The sequence below is a fragment of the Lepidochelys kempii genome, chromosome 3, assembly GCF_965140285.1.
Source record: "Lepidochelys kempii isolate rLepKem1 chromosome 3, rLepKem1.hap1, whole genome shotgun sequence".
In the NCBI taxonomy this organism is placed as follows: Eukaryota; Metazoa; Chordata; order Testudines; family Cheloniidae; genus Lepidochelys; species Lepidochelys kempii.
Genome location: NC_136382.1, coordinates 2,736,780 through 2,753,289, shown reverse-complemented (window position 1 = coordinate 2,753,289; position 16,510 = coordinate 2,736,780). Strand labels below are relative to the sequence as shown.

Below are 16,510 nucleotides of genomic sequence, written 5' to 3'. Positions count from 1 at the left end.
AAAAGCAGCATTAGCAGGGGAAAAGCACCCATATGGGTCTCCCTGTTTCAGTTCTAGTGGCCCAGAATTAAGGATCCAAACACCATATACTAGTTTTCTTGGTGGGCAACGTTTCATAGTTCCTCTCCCTTCTTTATCCCTCATCTCTTATTTCATTACAGTGCATAATTATACACACACACGTACAGCTTTTGGTATTTCTCCACCTGGCATTTTTCCACATAGCATACAGCTCACAGCAAATCCAAGAATAAATTCCTAATAGTGATCTGAATATTTATCTGTTTTTGAAACTAAGTTTGACTGCTCTGAAGCTAGCCTCCCACCCGAGTTTCAGCCTTATGCCCACCTTCTCTCCTCTGCTAACCCCACAAAAGCCCCAGTTGAGGTTATTGTAGCTATTTGTCTCCCATTTTTGGCTCCACTACAATATAGCAAGCCAGTGTCTCTCCTCTGCTCCCAACTCAAGGAAAACTGAACAGGAGCAGATCAATCCTGAAGAATCAATCCTGAAGCACTTGCATGAGAGGAAAGTGATCAGGAACAGCCAGCATGGATTCACCAAGGGAAGGTCATGCCTGACTAATCTAATCGCCTTTTATGATGAGATTACTGGTTCTGTGGATGAAGGGAAAGCAGTGGATGTATTGTTTCTTGACTTTAGCAAAGCTTTTGACACGGTCTCCCATAGTATTCTTGTCAGCAAGTTAAGGAAGTATGGGCTGGATGAATGCACCATAAGGTGGGTAGAAAGCTGGCTAAATTGTCGGGCTCAACGGGTAGTGATCAATGGCTCCATGTCTAGTTGGCAGCCGGTATCAAGTGGAGTGCCCCAGGGGTCGGTCCTGGGGCCGGTTTTATTCAATATCTTCATAAATGATCTGGAGGATGGTGTGGATTGCACTCTCAGCAAATTTGCGGATGATACTAAACTGGGAGGAGTGGTAGATACGCTGGAGGGGAGGGATAGGATACAGAAGGACCTAGACCAATTGGAAGATTGGGCCAAAAGGAATCTGATGAGGTTCAATAAGGATAAGTGCAGGGTCCTGCACTTAGGACGGAAGAACCCAATGCACAGCTACAGACTAGGGACCGAATGGCTAGGCAGCAGTTCTGCAGAAAAGGACCTAGGGGTGACAGTGGACGAGAAGCTGGATATGAGTCAGCAGTGTGCCCTTGTTGCCAAGAAGGCCAATGGCATTTTGGGATGTATAAGTAGGGGCATAGCGAGCAGATCGAGGGACGTGATCGTTCCCCTCTATTCGACATTGGTGAGGCCTCATCTGGAGTACTGTGTCCAGTTTTGGGCCCCACACTTCAAGAAGGATGTGGATAAATTGGAGAGAGTCCAGCGAAGGGCAACAAAAATGATTAGGGGACTGGAACACATGAGTTATGAGGAGAGGCTGAGGGAGCTGGGATTGTTTAGCCTGCAGAAGAGAAGAATGAGGGGGGATTTGATAGCTGCTTTCAACTACCTGAAAGGGGGTTCCAAAGAGGATGGCTCTAGACTGTTCTCAATGGTAGCAGATGACAGAACGAGGAGTAATGGTCTCAAGTTGCAGTGGGGGAGGTTTAGATTGGATATTAGGAAAAACCTTTTCACTAAGAGGGTGGTGAAACACTGGAATGCGTTACCTAGGGAGGTGGTAGAATCTCCTTCCTTAGAGGTTTTTAAGGTCAGGCTTGACAAAGCCCTGGCTGGGATGATTTAACTGGGAATTGGTCCTGCTTTGAGCAGGGGGTTGGACTAGATGACCTTCTGGGGTCCCTTCCAACCCTGATATTCTATGATTCTATGATTCTAAGTTTGAGCATTGGCCTGCTAAACCCAGGGCTGTGAGTTCAATCCTCAAGGGGGCCACTTAGGGATCTGGGCGAAAAATTGGGGATTGGTCCTGCTTTGAGCACGGGGTTGGACTAGATGACCTCTTGAGGTCCCTTCCAACCCTGATATTCTATGATTCTAAGTTCTTTCTCTCTCGCTCTCTGCATCTAACTAGACTTTGTACTACTTTCTCCTACAGATTTTCTAATTTCACTGTTTGAAGGTGAAGGATATTAATAAATTAGGGTGTTTAAAAACAAAGCCGTCCATGGGTATATTTACTTCATTAGCTCAGGATTTGAAGAGAGGGTCTGAGATGTTAAATTTGGCAGGAATCTTTCCCCCTGGACTGGGACAAGTGCATATTGAATCGGTCCTAACATTGCTTGGACATAGCAACTTCAGCTCTTCTCCCCGCTGGGGCTGGATTCACTCCACCTCTGCATGCTTTACAGTTTGACTGTTAAAGGCAGTGAGAGACCATTAGTGTCTCACTCCTGTTTCTCAGCAAATGACTAATAGGACTAATATTGACCAAGTAAACATCATCTTTAGTAGTGTTCCTTCAACGTTGGAGGCTAATCCTGTGCTTTTGTTTTCAGTGGGACTTCTCCTCTTGCATGTCTGAATGCTATGCTGCATACAAACTCCCGAGGGGAAGAGGGCATTTTCTATAAGGTCCCAGGGAGAATGGGAGTGTACACACTGAAGGTAAGTGTCTCAGCTGGAAGAACTCTCTTTAAAATCTTTAGTGAACTTTTAGCCATTTTAATAAGTGGTGGATTGATAGCCCTGAAGAGTGAAATGCTCCTCATCCAATGATCTTCAACAGCATAAGCAATTGCAATAGAAGCTTCCCCAGTGTGCCTCAAACCTGATGTTGAGGGACCATCTCCAAATGAGAAGGATGTTTACTCTTCATGCCTTAGCAGTCCTTCACCTCTCTGCTGAGACTGAAAATAAGGGGTGCCAACTCTTGCTAATGGTGATGTTAATTTGCTGATATCAATTCCTGTTCCCTAGGAACAAGGCTGACACATTCACTGAATGTAGCCCATTTATTAGCCATCAAGTGATAACTTTGTCACCATTAATCTGGATTTGTACCTAGGCTGAAGAATTCCTTCTTCCATTACCAATTGACTCAAACCATCCAGTCCCCCAGCTGGGGAACTTATTAAAAAGGGAACCCTAGGATTATTTTATTTGGAATCAGTCTAATTTGTAAACTATTAAAATCTTTATTTGAAATCTTGTTTTCCAATAACACTACTGAATTAACCAGCCTCTGGCACCGCTATAGATTTTTCCATAGATTAAATGTGAAAACTCACTCCCTTTGTTTAATCACCTATATGTAACCAGAGAATGGCACCTGTGTGTAATGTATGGACTTGAGTTTGGGGGAAATATGCTGGAGGTCTCAGGCATCCATTAGTAAATCGTCAGTAGAGTTTTTAAAAATTACAGATAATATTCTAAACACAGAATATATTGCATTCAGCATGAAGTAACTCTATTTTGGACATCATTATGGCAGGTAAGGATGAACTGATCATTGGACTGGAAGCAGGTGGTTACCTAGAGACCAGTGATCGTGACCTGATTTATCTTCAGTATAGGCAAACACAGGAGAGGACCACCAAGAATACATATATAATTATATAATATATATAAACTTACCATTTATATGTACTTGGTGCCTTTAAAATGGCAAGTTTCCTACAGCTGAGGAAAATTATGAGCAAAATTGATCAGGAGGAAAAATTTTAACAGAAATATGTAATTGAGAGTTGGGAGGAATTAAAGAAGAGTTTATTAGATGGCCCGACAGTCTCAATTACACGTTCAAGAAAAAGGACAACTTTAGCTAAGAGCCCATCATGCTAGCAGGGACAGTGAAGGCAGCGATTAGAATTAAAAAAGCAATGTATAACAAATTGAAAAAGGAGAAGTAGACATCAATGTATGTAAACTAAAAGTTCTTCTGGTGCTTGTCTAAATCTAGATATTTCTATAATAAACACTATTCTTGGCACGCATGCGCTTAAGATCAGAATCTTTTGGCAGCCACACATGTTCTTGTGCTCCTGTACCAAAGGCATGAAGGGCAGAGCAGCCCAACTGCTACTCACTTCCTTCCTGTTATCCGTAACGGTGAGACAGGGCTGCACGGTGTCCGCATCTTGATGCATCTCTTTTAGCTGTTCTATTGTTTTGTAAATATTAATGTTAGTTTAGGAATAGTTAGTTCTTATTCAGGTGATTGCACATGTCCATTCCATTTCAGTATGTGCACACCCAGTGCACTGTTGGAGATTTTTGTCCTCAGCGGTACCCATCAGGGTGGCACATGTGCCCTCTGCTGTCTCATGCCACTGCATATGGTATAAAGGAAAGAGCCTCCCCCACCCCACTCCTTCGTACTGGTTGTGACCGTTGTTGGAGCGTTGTTAGCTACTGCAAGGTTCCCCTCTGTCTGTATATAGGTGGTGCTCAAGTTTAGTCATAGTGTGCGTTAAGTAAGCAATAGTATTAAGTTTTCTTTAATAAAGTGAGGTTTTTCTGTGCTCTTTGATTCCCTTTGGTACTGGTTTTGGTGCTGCGGCATGCCTCAGTCACCAGGCTCAAGACCTGCGAGTCCTGCAAGAATCTGATATGAGTGAGCAACCTCAGTCCAGTTGCTGCTTCAGGGTCTTTAAACAAAGAATCAAAAAAGACAAGGAGACCAGACTTAAATTTCTTCTGATGGTCATCCCTGCTCCCATCCTCGGAGCTTTTCTGCTTGGAGCAGGTGCAGGAAGGCTCCTCTTGTTTTGGTGGAACCCCAATGCAAGTCACTCTCCCTGAGAATGAGGAAGAGGCACCCAGAACATAGCTTCAAAGGACTCAGTATCTGGGCAATCAAGTTCCCAGGCACCTAAGTCCAGCAAGCATGCTGAAAAAGATGATGGAGTGCACTCAAGGCCATGGCATTCCCAAGGCAATAATCTACTCAGGTGGGACCTGAGAACAGGTCCTGTTGAGACCAGACCCTGAAGCAGAACCATCTAGTTCAACAGTGCTGTCCTTGTCGACTCAGCAGCAAGGTACTATCCTGGTGCCGTCAACTCTGGAAGTTTATGCTATGGCATATGATTTGCTAAATCTCTTGGTACTGGTTGTACTAGGGATCAAGAATCCAGTGGTACGGTTAACTGCTAATAAATATTTCCTGGCTTCTTCATTTCAGCGTTCAGTACTGTGGGCTCCTCTGGACACCTGAGAACCTCATCGTATGGTGCTGTCCAGAGGGAAACCAGTGATGATCTCTTCGATACCATCTTCTCCAGACTAGCAACACCAATACCTGGCACAGACTTAGTTGGGGATTGGTCCTGCTTTGAGCAGGGGGTTGAACTAGATGACCTCCTGAGGTCCCTACCAATCCTGATATTCTATGATTCAGACAGGAACAGGTGTGTCCCCTCTACCCCCACCCCCAAACCACACATATTTGGTCAGATTTGGAGGTCAGCTAATACTTGTCACAGCTACATCACATAGCTCACAACTCTCCTGTGACTGGAGGCTCTGTGGTGGCCAGCAAGTAGAGATCCATGGCCTGGAAGAAATTGGGCTCCAGGGCCTTACCAATGGCCATTTTGGAACCATTGGGGTTTTCCCCCTGCCTCCAGATAGTCTCCGAAACCTTCTTGCTCTACTTCCTTAAGTAGGCATCAAAAGCCATCTCAGCAGGAAACTCCTGATACATGGCTTGATACTGAGTAAGAGGAAATTGCTCTGATGAATCTCCCCTTGGAAGAACCAGAGGAGGCCTCACCACAGCCAGCTTTGGCTTCCTCCTCTTCATTACTCAACAAGGCAGTGGTAGTGGAGGGCTCCTTACTGCCATCTGAAGATTATAGAGCCCATCAGAACCTCTTAAAGAGGGTGGCTTCTGCCTGGGATAGTCAGGTGGATAAGGTTTGAGAGAGGTCCCACAGACTTGTCGACATCTTAACGTTTGGCACTCCCAATTAATAAGGCTATCCAAGAGCCCACCAAAGTGCTGTGGCAAACTCCATCTTCCCTAATGCCTCCTCCTCCCTCCCCCCAGCAGAAAGGTCTGCTCTCCCCTTACAGGAATCTGAACATTTTTACACCCCCTCCCCTGTTGGTGGTCATTGGTGGTTTCAGCTGCAAGCAAGCATAAGCAAGCATCTTACTCAGAAAGCAAAGGATGCAATGAAGCACTATCTGTTTGGCAGAAAACGTTATTCAGCAGCTGGACTGCAGTTCAGGATTGCTAATCAGCAGGCATTGCTGGGTTGCTATGACTTTAACCTCTGGGACAGTATCTTGAAGCTTAAGGATGGATAGTTCCTCACTACGGTGGATGAGAGAAAATTAGTGGCCTGGACCTCACTGAAAGTGGATTTGGATGTTGTGATTCTGCAGTTAGTGCTGGGGTATCGGCCATTATGATGTGCAGATGTTTGTGACTCCAGCCATCTGGTCTCCCTTAGGAGGCCCAACAAACCATCCTGGCTTTTGGTTTTTACACTCGCTGCTTGCTCATCCCAGAAGTAAAAGATCTGACTCATACTAGATCTGTAAAAGTTGAACAAATGCCTAAAGAAAATAGTTTTCCTGGTCACTCTGACTTTCATTAGCCACTCCTTGGATTCTGGTGACCAGGACCCTGCCCTCGACTTAGAGTACATATTTTCATGAGGCAATATGTCAGAGCGACAGGAAATTTCTCCGTGTTTTGGTCAACCAACCCAACTACCATTTTTCAGTCCTGCCTGCACCTCTACATCTTTTCACAAAGCGTATGGCAGTGGTGGTGGTCTTGAGGAAACCAGAAGGTCCACACCTGGACAACTGGCTGGTGAGAGGTTGGTTCAAGACTCAAGTGCTGTCCAACGTGACCACTAGCCAGTCCATCTTTGGAACTGATTAACCCCCTACGGGTAAGTGATTCTGTACCTCTGGCCAAGAGGGATTTGGTGTTACTGCATACATAAAGGTTGTTACCCGTCCCTTTATATTTATGACAGACAATTACAGGAAAAATGTTGCAAAAAGATGTTAACAATAATAAAAATCCACACCAGAAGAATCATGAAACCTGTTGGAACTAACTAGCATCCTTGTGGTAATTCAGGCCAAAATATATATATGGTCATCACTAAAGGGCAGTCTATGCGTGGAACTTTCACTGCCTGTGCTATAACAGTTGTGTGGGGAGACAGGACTTTGGTCTGCAAGGCTGTCATTCTGAGCTTTCAGCACAAAAACACAGATGCGCCCACACATGCGCAGACTGTAATAATTCAGTGAATTTGACATTTGTTTTTACAAGGGACTTAGAGAGCTGCCAGGTCCACTTCTGCGTCAAACTATGTCCGTATATTACTGGTCATTATGGACTTGATCCAAAGCCCACTGAAGTCAGTTGGACTCTTTCCATTGACTTCAGTGGGCTTTGGATCAGGCCCTAGGTCCTCTTCAATAAAGGCACATTCTCCCTTATCCAGGCAGTTAGGCTTTCAACTTAAAACACACTCCTGCTATGAAGCTTAGAAACCCTAGTTTGTCCTTCAAACAGATGGGGAAGCACAAGGAAACAATGAGACCATACTGGACAGTCTGATGAGCCATGGTCTTAGCACACCAGCTGCCCAAACTATTGTAAAGTTTTTTTTAATAGGCATCACTGCAAAAGAGAGTTTTGAGGAGGGATTTAAAGGAGGACAAAGGCTTTGTGGATATTTATGAGGAGCTTCTGCCAAGTGTAAGAGGCAGCCTGGGAGACTACATGAAAGGTGGTTGTTTAAAAATTGAAGTGGGCAATGAAGGCTGGCATCAGTGTTTGGATATGGGAATTGACATCTGGATAGGTAGGAATATGGATTTTAAAAAATAGTCCCATGCAAAATGGTCCCCTCTCCCCTGGAAAAAATGTGAAAGAATTGTGCTAAATTCCCCATCTTAATCAATTACTTTTTATGGCTCATCCGCTATTCTCCTTTTGGTGTCAAGTATGAGGGGGTAGCTGTGTTAGTCTGTTTCCACAAAAACAACAAGGAGTCCGGTGGCATCTTAAAGACTAACAGATTTATTTGGGCATAAGCTTCCACTTCTTCAGTAATCTCTTTGGATTCTAAGTTCATCAGGGGAAGGGATAATGTCCTCTTCCAAGTTGTTTGTAAAGCACTTTGCACACTTTTGATGTTATATAAATAATAGAATGATTATATTGTGTGGTTTGTGTGTTGCGGTTGGGTGGTGGAGGAAGATTTATTATCCTGGGCTAGGTGCTTTCAAACAGACAAGAAATGGCCCCTTTCCCAGGGAAGTTCACAATCTAAGGCCAGACATAGTGGTTAGGGAGCAGGAATACAACCCATAGAGAACTTGTTCAAGAGGGGCTTACATCTGCAGAAGGGAAGGTAATAAATAGTTAAGGTTAGTGGTGTTGGTGAGCAAGGTGGCAGGTGGGGATGTTGGAATGAGAGAGTGACAGGTATGTAAGGAAGGCAGAGCAATTGAATGTGGTGACAGAAAAATATAAAGGGATGGCCGGATGAGTGACAGGCAAGACAGAGGAGTTTAGTGGCAGCGTTTTGTATGAGCTGTTACAGGGCCAGGTGGGGGTGTGAGAAGCCAGAGAAGCGGATTGTCTCTGACGTCACTCTGCTGCATAGAAGAAACCATTGTCAGTGCTTAGTAAATAATACTGAAACTCTTTTCCTTTGAGGTTCTTTTGGTTTCCCGTACATTTTTTCATGGAATTGGAGTAGGTCACATTGACTCCACCTGATTTTCTTTCATTTGCAGAAGGATGTTCCAGACGGATTAAAAGAGCTGTCTGACGGCTCAGAAGAGAGCAGTGACGCGCAGTCAGACTCTCACAGCTCGGAGAACAGTAGCAGCAGCAGGAGTAGCAGTGATGGTGGCAGTAACAAAGACAGGAAGAAAAGCAGATGGAAAAGGAAAGGTAATTTGCCCCTTCAGAAGTGACTTTGCCATGTGTTAGGCCTAAAAGTGTCTGCAAAAAGCACTGAGACTGGTACAGATCACCTGTTGCTTGCTAAAGAAAAACTGCATGAAAAGCATGCTTCCCCCTATCTGGTTCATGTCTGAGCTCACCAGATGAAGGAATGTTTCCTTCATGTTGCACCATGCTCAAGATAGCATTTCCTGGAAAGGCATCTGCATGTAGCAGTTTGTGTTTGGGAGCTCTGTCTGAGTCACAGGCTAGTATGTTAAGCTACAAGCCCAGGCCACAGCAGATATACATCCTCCCCAGTGCAAGCAGACACCAACCTTCCTCCCCTATCCCCTGCATGCAGGAAGACAATGCCTTTAAATTCCAGCCTCACTGGGTGAGACGGGGAATTCCAGCTGCTGGTGAGCGGTGGTAATGCCGGTGAGTAGTGGTGGTGTTGAAAATCTGGGGCTGAAAATTGTCCTGCTTACCTGTCCAAAAAGCATTTGGACTGGCCCTGCTGTAATGTTAGGGGTGCTGGAACAATTTTTATAGTGATGGGGTGCTGAGAGCCATTGAACCAAACCATGAACTCTGTGTTATGATGGAATCCTCTTCCATCCAGGGGGTGCAGCAGCACCCCCCGTGCCCCTAGTTCCAGCACCCATGGGCAGTGTTTTTCTGTCTTGCCATGTCCCATGATACTGGACCCTATTTAAAGCTTGGACATTGCCTAATTTATTACGTGTTCAATGTTTTGTTGAAAATTGATTTATGTACCTTGTCAGTAATTACACACAAATTAAAGAAAACTTAATTGTCCCTTGACTGTCATTTTTTCTCCCAGCAAAGTCATTGGAGTCCAGTGCTGCTGGTGATATCACAAGCAATTCCTGTTTCCACTGTCAAGAGCCGCTACAATGGCTCAATGAAGGTAAGTGGAGGAAATATCATGTTTTACCATCTGTTTTCTCCTAAACCTGATGTTTTCTCCACTTCATGGCGCCATTGCAGCTCCTTCTGTGAACTGAAATATGCCATGCTGTGGAATCATAAGCAGCAGAGACTATATATTGTGGTCGTGTCTAGAGCTCTCATCCAGGCTGAGGCTCCAGTGTGCTAAGCACCGGACAAGCATTTGGTAAATGATACTCGTTCCCCAAAGAGCCTGCATCTAAAAATGTGAGGTGGGGGGACGGAAGGGTAGGACGGGTAACAAAAATAATAGAATTTTTTAGTTCAGACGATCTGGGCGTGCAGTTCTCCGGCAATCAGCGTTCTGATCACAACTACCCACCTGCCTAGCCTGTTTAGGCAAGCTGGTCCTGCTTAGTAGTGTGGACCATGTGTTACTCTTGAGTCTGTGCTATTTCCCCAAATAATGCTGCCTCTCAATATTCTTTGTCCAAGTGAAGTGAAATGCAGAAAGATAACAATACTGTTTTTTTAATTCAATTTTAATTAAGAAAGGAGGTGTTAGTAACATAGGTAAGGATTGTTTTTGAAAGATAGCTTTTCATCTGTCTTTTTAAATAGAGTTTTTGGGTTCCATTTGCTGTTCATATCTGACACACCATTTCCCCCTCTTTCCTTTTTCTTTTTTCATGCCCGTGTTATGCAACCTTTTTTTACAATATTCTTTTCTCATCCTACCACATGTGATTACATTCTAGACACTGAATGCACTGTGCCATACCTGCATTCTGTTCCTTTCATAAAAGTTTTTCCAGTCTTAGTCCCAGACTACTTGTTTCACATGCAATGTTGTCTCAAGCGTGGATGTGCTGAAACATGTGCCTTACATATTCTTAGAAAGAAATGGGTCAGCAAAAGTGAACTGAAGCAAACCAGTTTGTGGAAGAACTACAGTAACTAGTTTCAGTGTAAATGCAATGGCTGATCTTTCTTTGCTAGCTGTTTTTTTATCTGCTGTTGAATCATTTTGAGAGGTATTGTCTGGATCTTCAGCAAAGGGGTTATGTCTTTATTGATTTTGGTGTATTAAGTGCCATGGGACTTGGTTCATTCCAGAAAATGCAGTTCTGTGGCCAGTGGCTCTAATGAGGAATAAGGAGCATAACTTCATTGCAGCATAGCCATGGTAAGGAGTGTGTGTTTGTTGTGATAATTGGGCCTACAGATTTACCCTAATTGTGAGCTCAATTGTAAAAAGTATATAAAAGTTCATAAGATGATTACAGCAACATATAACAAATGTTAATGGAAAAAGTTTTCAGTAATAAATGTTATAAACAGGTGCAAGAAAACCATACAGAGAAGCAGAAAAGGCCATGTTAATATACCTCAAGGACAATGTTGCAACCATGTTTCTTAGAAACAAAAGATATGGAACCAGAAATCAATGAACCAGAATTGATGTGTTGGATATTAGGCCTAATGGGGGGACAAAAATATAATGCAGGGATGGGCTATTCCACCCATCACTTCCTTTCTGGGTCTTAAAAGAAAGACATTTCAGGGTGGTGGGTGGGGGGGGAATATGGAAGAATAGACGGAGGCTACTGGAGCAAGCTTCACCATCATGGTTGCCACACCCACCATTTTCTGCGACCCCAGACCTTCTTCATCCTAATCCTGAGGGATGTCCTGACCAGACCGGGCCAGAGAGAGGGATCCAGATAACATTGCCACCTCTACTGGCTCCATCTGAACCCCAAACACTGCCTGGGATGAAATGGGACACCAGTTATTGGGCATAATACAGGGATAACTGGATGGATTTTAATGGTCTGTGTTTGTACAGGAGGTCGGAGTAGATCACAGGTGGGCAAACTATGGCCCGCGGGACCCTCCTGCCTGGCCCCTGAGCTCCTGGCCCGGGAGGCTAGCCCCCGGCCCCTCCCCTGCTGTTCCCCCTCCCCCACAGCTTCAGCTCACTGCGCCGCTGATGCCATGCTCTGGGCGGCGCGGCTGCGAGCGCCTGCCTGTCCTGGCGCTCTGGGCGGCGCGGCTGCGAGCTCCTGCCTGTCCTGGCGCTCTGGGCGGCGCAGTAAGGGGGCAGGGAACAGGGGGGGTTGGATACAGGGCGGGGGAGTTCGGGTGGTGGATGGGGTCGGGGGCGGTCAGAGGGCAGGGAACGAGGGTTGAATGGAGGCAGAGGTCTCAGGGGGGCAGTCAGGAAGGAGGGGGGGTTGAATGGGGGCAGGGTCTTGGGGGGGCAGTGAGGGGCAGGGGTTCCAGGGGCAGTCAGGGCACAGGGAGAAAGGGTGGTTGGATGGGGCAGGAGTCTGGGGGGGCAGTGAGGAATGAGAGGAGGGGTTGGATGGGGGGGCAGTCAGGGGTGAGAGGTCCAGGGTGGTCAGGGGACAGGGAGCAAGGGGAGGGGGGTGGATGGGGCAGGGGTCCCGGGGGGCCATCAGGGGGCGAGAAGCATGGGTGGGTCAGATAGGGGTCAGGGGCTGGGCCACGCCTGGCCGTTTGGGGAGGCACAGCCTCCCCTAACCGGCTCTCCATACAATTTCGGAAACCCAATGTGGCTCTCAGGCCAAAAAATTTGCCCACCCCTGGACTAAATGATTGAATGGTCTCTACTGGCCTTAAAAATACAAGAATCTTAAACAAGGAAGCTAAGTTTAGTACCCAGAATAAGGTTACCAAGACTCAAATAAAACCTCTATTTTAAGAAATCAAATCCTTGCTTCAAGGGAGGAGCAATTTTGCTACCTAATGTAATGTTTCTTCAGCCTGGGTATACTGCGGCACTGGGAGGCCAATGATAAAAGACAACACTTAGTTCACACTCTGAAGCATGAAATCTAATTGCTTGGGTTTGGCAAGAAACTTTCCCGTATTAAACTTTCCCTTAGTTGTACAACACAGGGATTTTGCACCTTCCTCTGAAGCATCTGGGTGTTGTCACTGACACAGGCAGGAGATGAGACTGAATGGACTACTGGCTGGTTTGATTCGGTGTGACTGACTCAAACGCCCAGTATGAAGTAGCTGGTGACTTGTTCCCTCTGAATTTACTCAGAAGAGGGCGCTCAGCATTTCTGCTACTTCATTTCCCTCAGAGGAACCCAGCTACATCTACTGACAGGTAGAGAATACAGGATTTATTTGGCTCCTGGTATGAATGGGACTGAGATGATACCTTTTCCCATCACCTCTGAAAATCAGATCCTAAACTTCCCACACTTCCAGTCTAAAAATAGATTGTGCTTTAACTCAGATGCTAAGGCCGCCGTCAACATTCATTGTCCCAAGAACGTTGAAACAGATGCAAATGACTTCTCATCTTTCCTTGAGTAAGATAAATTCCATGCTCATTTTTCCTTTACCCCATAACACCAGTCATCCCTTGAGAGGATTCCTTAGATGACCAGGATGAATGGAACCAGTTCCTAGTGGTACACACAAGATTATATCTTACGCTGTCTTGCATCTTCCAAGTGCAAATTAGAGCTAGACTTTATATCCTCTTTATGTTACCACCAGCTCTATGGTAACTATTATTCTTCCTAGCTTTTATCTGGATCTGGCCTGTTATGGTCTTAAGAAAGGTAACAGCAGCCAAATTCCAATCACAGGATGCCAGTTTGCACAAATTAAACTTTTTGATCTGGTTGCACTAACACTTTCTGTTGTAACCCAAAATCTGAGCTGAAGAAAAGTACCATGAGCTAGAAGCAAGCTATGAAGAATAGTTTATGCTGCAGCCTATGACCGCAAAATCATAGCTGTACTTTGAAATGCTTCTAGGCACTGGATGTGGCTAGAAAGCAGTCAAGAAGATGGAGAGTATCTAAGGCAATGGGTATTTTACAATCATAATAAAACAGAAGTGTGATCTCTACAGTTTTAGTACAAAGGAGCTTCATATTTCCCCCTGGCCCTGATATAATTTGCAGAACTAGAATGTTATGAAATGGTTTACTCTGTTCTGTAGATACGTACTGTCTGCTACAAAAATCTCCCATTTTAGCCATGCTGTGGTTTTAACAGCCAAACCCATGAGTATGTTAAGAGTATTTTTAATGACAGGTTTCAGAGTAACAGCCGTGTTAGTCTGTATTCGCAAAAAGAAAAGGAGTACTTGTGGCACCTTAGAGACTAACCAATTTATTTGAGCATGAGCTTTAAGGTGCCACAAGTACTCCTTTTCTTTTTGAGTATTTTTAATATAATTTTATTCATGTATTTTAACAACTTTGTTCTAAAGCCACTTGTTCCAGAGCTGTCTGAACTTCATGTACCTCTTGGTAAATCTCTGCATTTAAACACAGCAGCTCCTACAACAATTAGTTTGAAATAATGCTACCCTAAGAACTTCAACTTCATCTCTGCATAGCTTGTATACTGCATGTGTTAGATACTCCTTGTAGATTGGGCCCAAGTAGCTCTCTATATGTGGGGGCGGAGGGGTGGAGAGGAATCAAATCAGTGAGCTAGTTCCTATACTGTATAAATGTGTTGCTTTGACCATGTCACCCCTCTCTTTGAATCCCTCCACTGGCTTCCCCTTCTCTATTGCATCAAACAGAAGCTGCTTATATTCACTTTCAAGGACCTTACAGTCAATCCCCAGCCTACCTGTCATCTCTTGTTCGCTATCGAGCTGTCAATGGGCTCACTTCAAATCAGTAGATATGCAAGTCTCCATTGCCCGTGTGTTAATTTCACAAACAAGCATTTTCATGCTTTCTTGCATGCTGCTCCATCATGCTTGGGGAGATGCTCCCCTTACACATCCACAGAGTTACCTCTTTATCCACTTTCAGATCTTTTCTCAAAACTCTCCTTTGCTGTGATGCAAGTTTAAAGAAAAAAAAAAGTGACAATGGCTAGGCTGCTGCTATGCTGAGACCACTTCCTACCATACTGACCAACGCTGTCTGGTTGTTCATCTATACTCCCTTGTCTTTCTATGTCCATCTGTTGTCTCTTGTCTCTTAGATTGTAAGCGTTCTGGGGCAGGGACCGTCTTTTTGTTCTGTGTTTATAGAGCTCCTTGCGCCATGGGTTCCTGGTCCATGCCTGGGTCAGAAAAGACCAGTTTGTCCTGCATTTTCAATTCCTGTGTTTCACAGACCTGCTTACTGCTTCGTTCCCACTGACAGCTCATTGAATCTCTTCTTGCATCTCTCCAATAACGTTGCAGTTCTGTCACTCCAGAAGACTTAGTTGCCAGCTAAAGGTGCTGTGTCTACCATAAGAAACTTCTCCTAAAATTTAAAAAAATGGCGACCACAAGTTTAGCTCCAACGATGGCAGCACTGGGGTGGGAGCCCAAGTCTAAACAGGGCTCCAGGCAGATGCTGGTATTTTAGGCACCATGTAAACGAACATTCTCCAGAATGGCTCTATACAATGCAGTGATTACATAGCTTCCTGGAGACCTGTTTACAGGTGGGTTCCCACCATTGCTACCACTAGTGTGAACAAAGCAAAGGAGACTAGCATCCGAAGAAGAGCTGAGGTCTGCAGCCTCCAGGGGGAGGCCGAGTGTGACTGTCAGGCATTGCATGTTGGTGCATTTCTGGGGTCTGATTGAGGGACAGTGGTTTTTTGTTTTTGTTTGTTTTTTTGAGGGAATTGAGGGTGCATTTTATTTTCCTTCTTTCATTTTCTCCTTTCCACCCCCTTGATAGTTGAACTCCAGATCAGAGCCAAAAAGAGCTATGGAGAGTGTGCATGTGTAAGGGTCATCTGCCTTTTCCCTTTACCCGTAGCATTCTGCTCTAACCCAGTTCTCATGTAAATTGTTCTGAGTATCTGTGTTCGAAGGATTGTTGGGTTTGTTTGTTTTCTGTGTTTTGTTTTTTGAAAAAAGAGGCATGGGAATCATGATAAAGAGTAGCAAAGCAAGCCAGCAGCTGGTAAAAGCTTGCCCTCCCTTTGTAAAGCATGGTACCTCTAACGGAGAGGTGACTAAATCTGTGTCTTAGAAATAAAGGTGTCAAGCTAGCTCCATTATCTAGGTAACTGTGTTGGAGATGAGAGTTTGCTTCTGGTATACAGTTGTATTGCTTCATCCTGCCAGAATGGCAATTCAGAAGCAACTTCAGGATTCAATTACATAGATCAAGGGTGACCTGACATGTGGCAATCTAGACTGTCCCCCTACTGTGTGTGTACACAGATGGGGTTAGAAGAAGCTGCAGCTTTCATCACCCCTTTTCTGATAAATCAAGGTAGCCCTGGTGTCATCCATGAAGTCCTGTGTTAACCATACCCTGGCTAGAAGATAAAATGTGGAAATGATAATCAGCTAGTTGGGGTAAGTACTGAATAAACAGAAAGGCAAGACTAAGTAAAGAGGTGACCAGGACTTCATGCTAGGATTCTCAAGGGTATTTCAATTCTCACTGAAGGGCATGGTGTATAACTGACTCTTGCAAGATTATATTGCAAACTCTGTTTCTGCATAGCTTTTGTTATACTCCATATCTGACCTTTCCATATGTTAATTTTCTTTATCAATGTCCATCAAGCTTCAGACGTCTGACTTGTTGAATTCAAACACGTTGGTAATGTAAAAGGTGACCTGCTAAGTATTTCTTTCTTAAATTGGGCTTGTGCCCCCTCTTGTTTCTTTCTGATGGATAAAGAAAGCCTAAAAGTATGAGTGGGGTTTCCTTTAAAGCTTTTTCCTGCTTGTTGTCAACACCTAGAGCAAGGTTCTCAACCTTTTATATCCCATTACAGCCTTTAACATGTCTAGACCGCTGTGGATCTCT

At 44.6% G+C, this 16,510-nt stretch overlaps 1 protein-coding gene across 16 annotated transcripts in view; it reads left to right on the top strand.

Moving 5' to 3' along the window:
• The window catches only part of ASXL2 (ASXL transcriptional regulator 2), a 247,324-nt gene that overhangs the window by 108,825 nt on the left and 121,989 nt on the right, over window positions 1-16,510 (top strand). For 11 of the 16 annotated variants that reach the window (XM_073335479.2, XM_073335469.2, XM_073335478.2 and 8 more), the window contains 4 exons: window positions 470-742; window positions 2,434-2,542; window positions 8,660-8,819; window positions 9,658-9,744. In XM_073335479.2, coding sequence (XP_073191580.1) covers window positions 470-742; window positions 2,434-2,542; window positions 8,660-8,819; window positions 9,658-9,744 — 629 coding nt within the window. The remainder of the gene's footprint in view (window positions 1-469; window positions 743-2,433; window positions 2,543-8,659; window positions 8,820-9,657; window positions 9,745-16,510) is intronic. The other 5 variants (XM_073335483.2, XM_073335485.2, XM_073335484.2 and 2 more) reach the window with 2 other exon arrangements.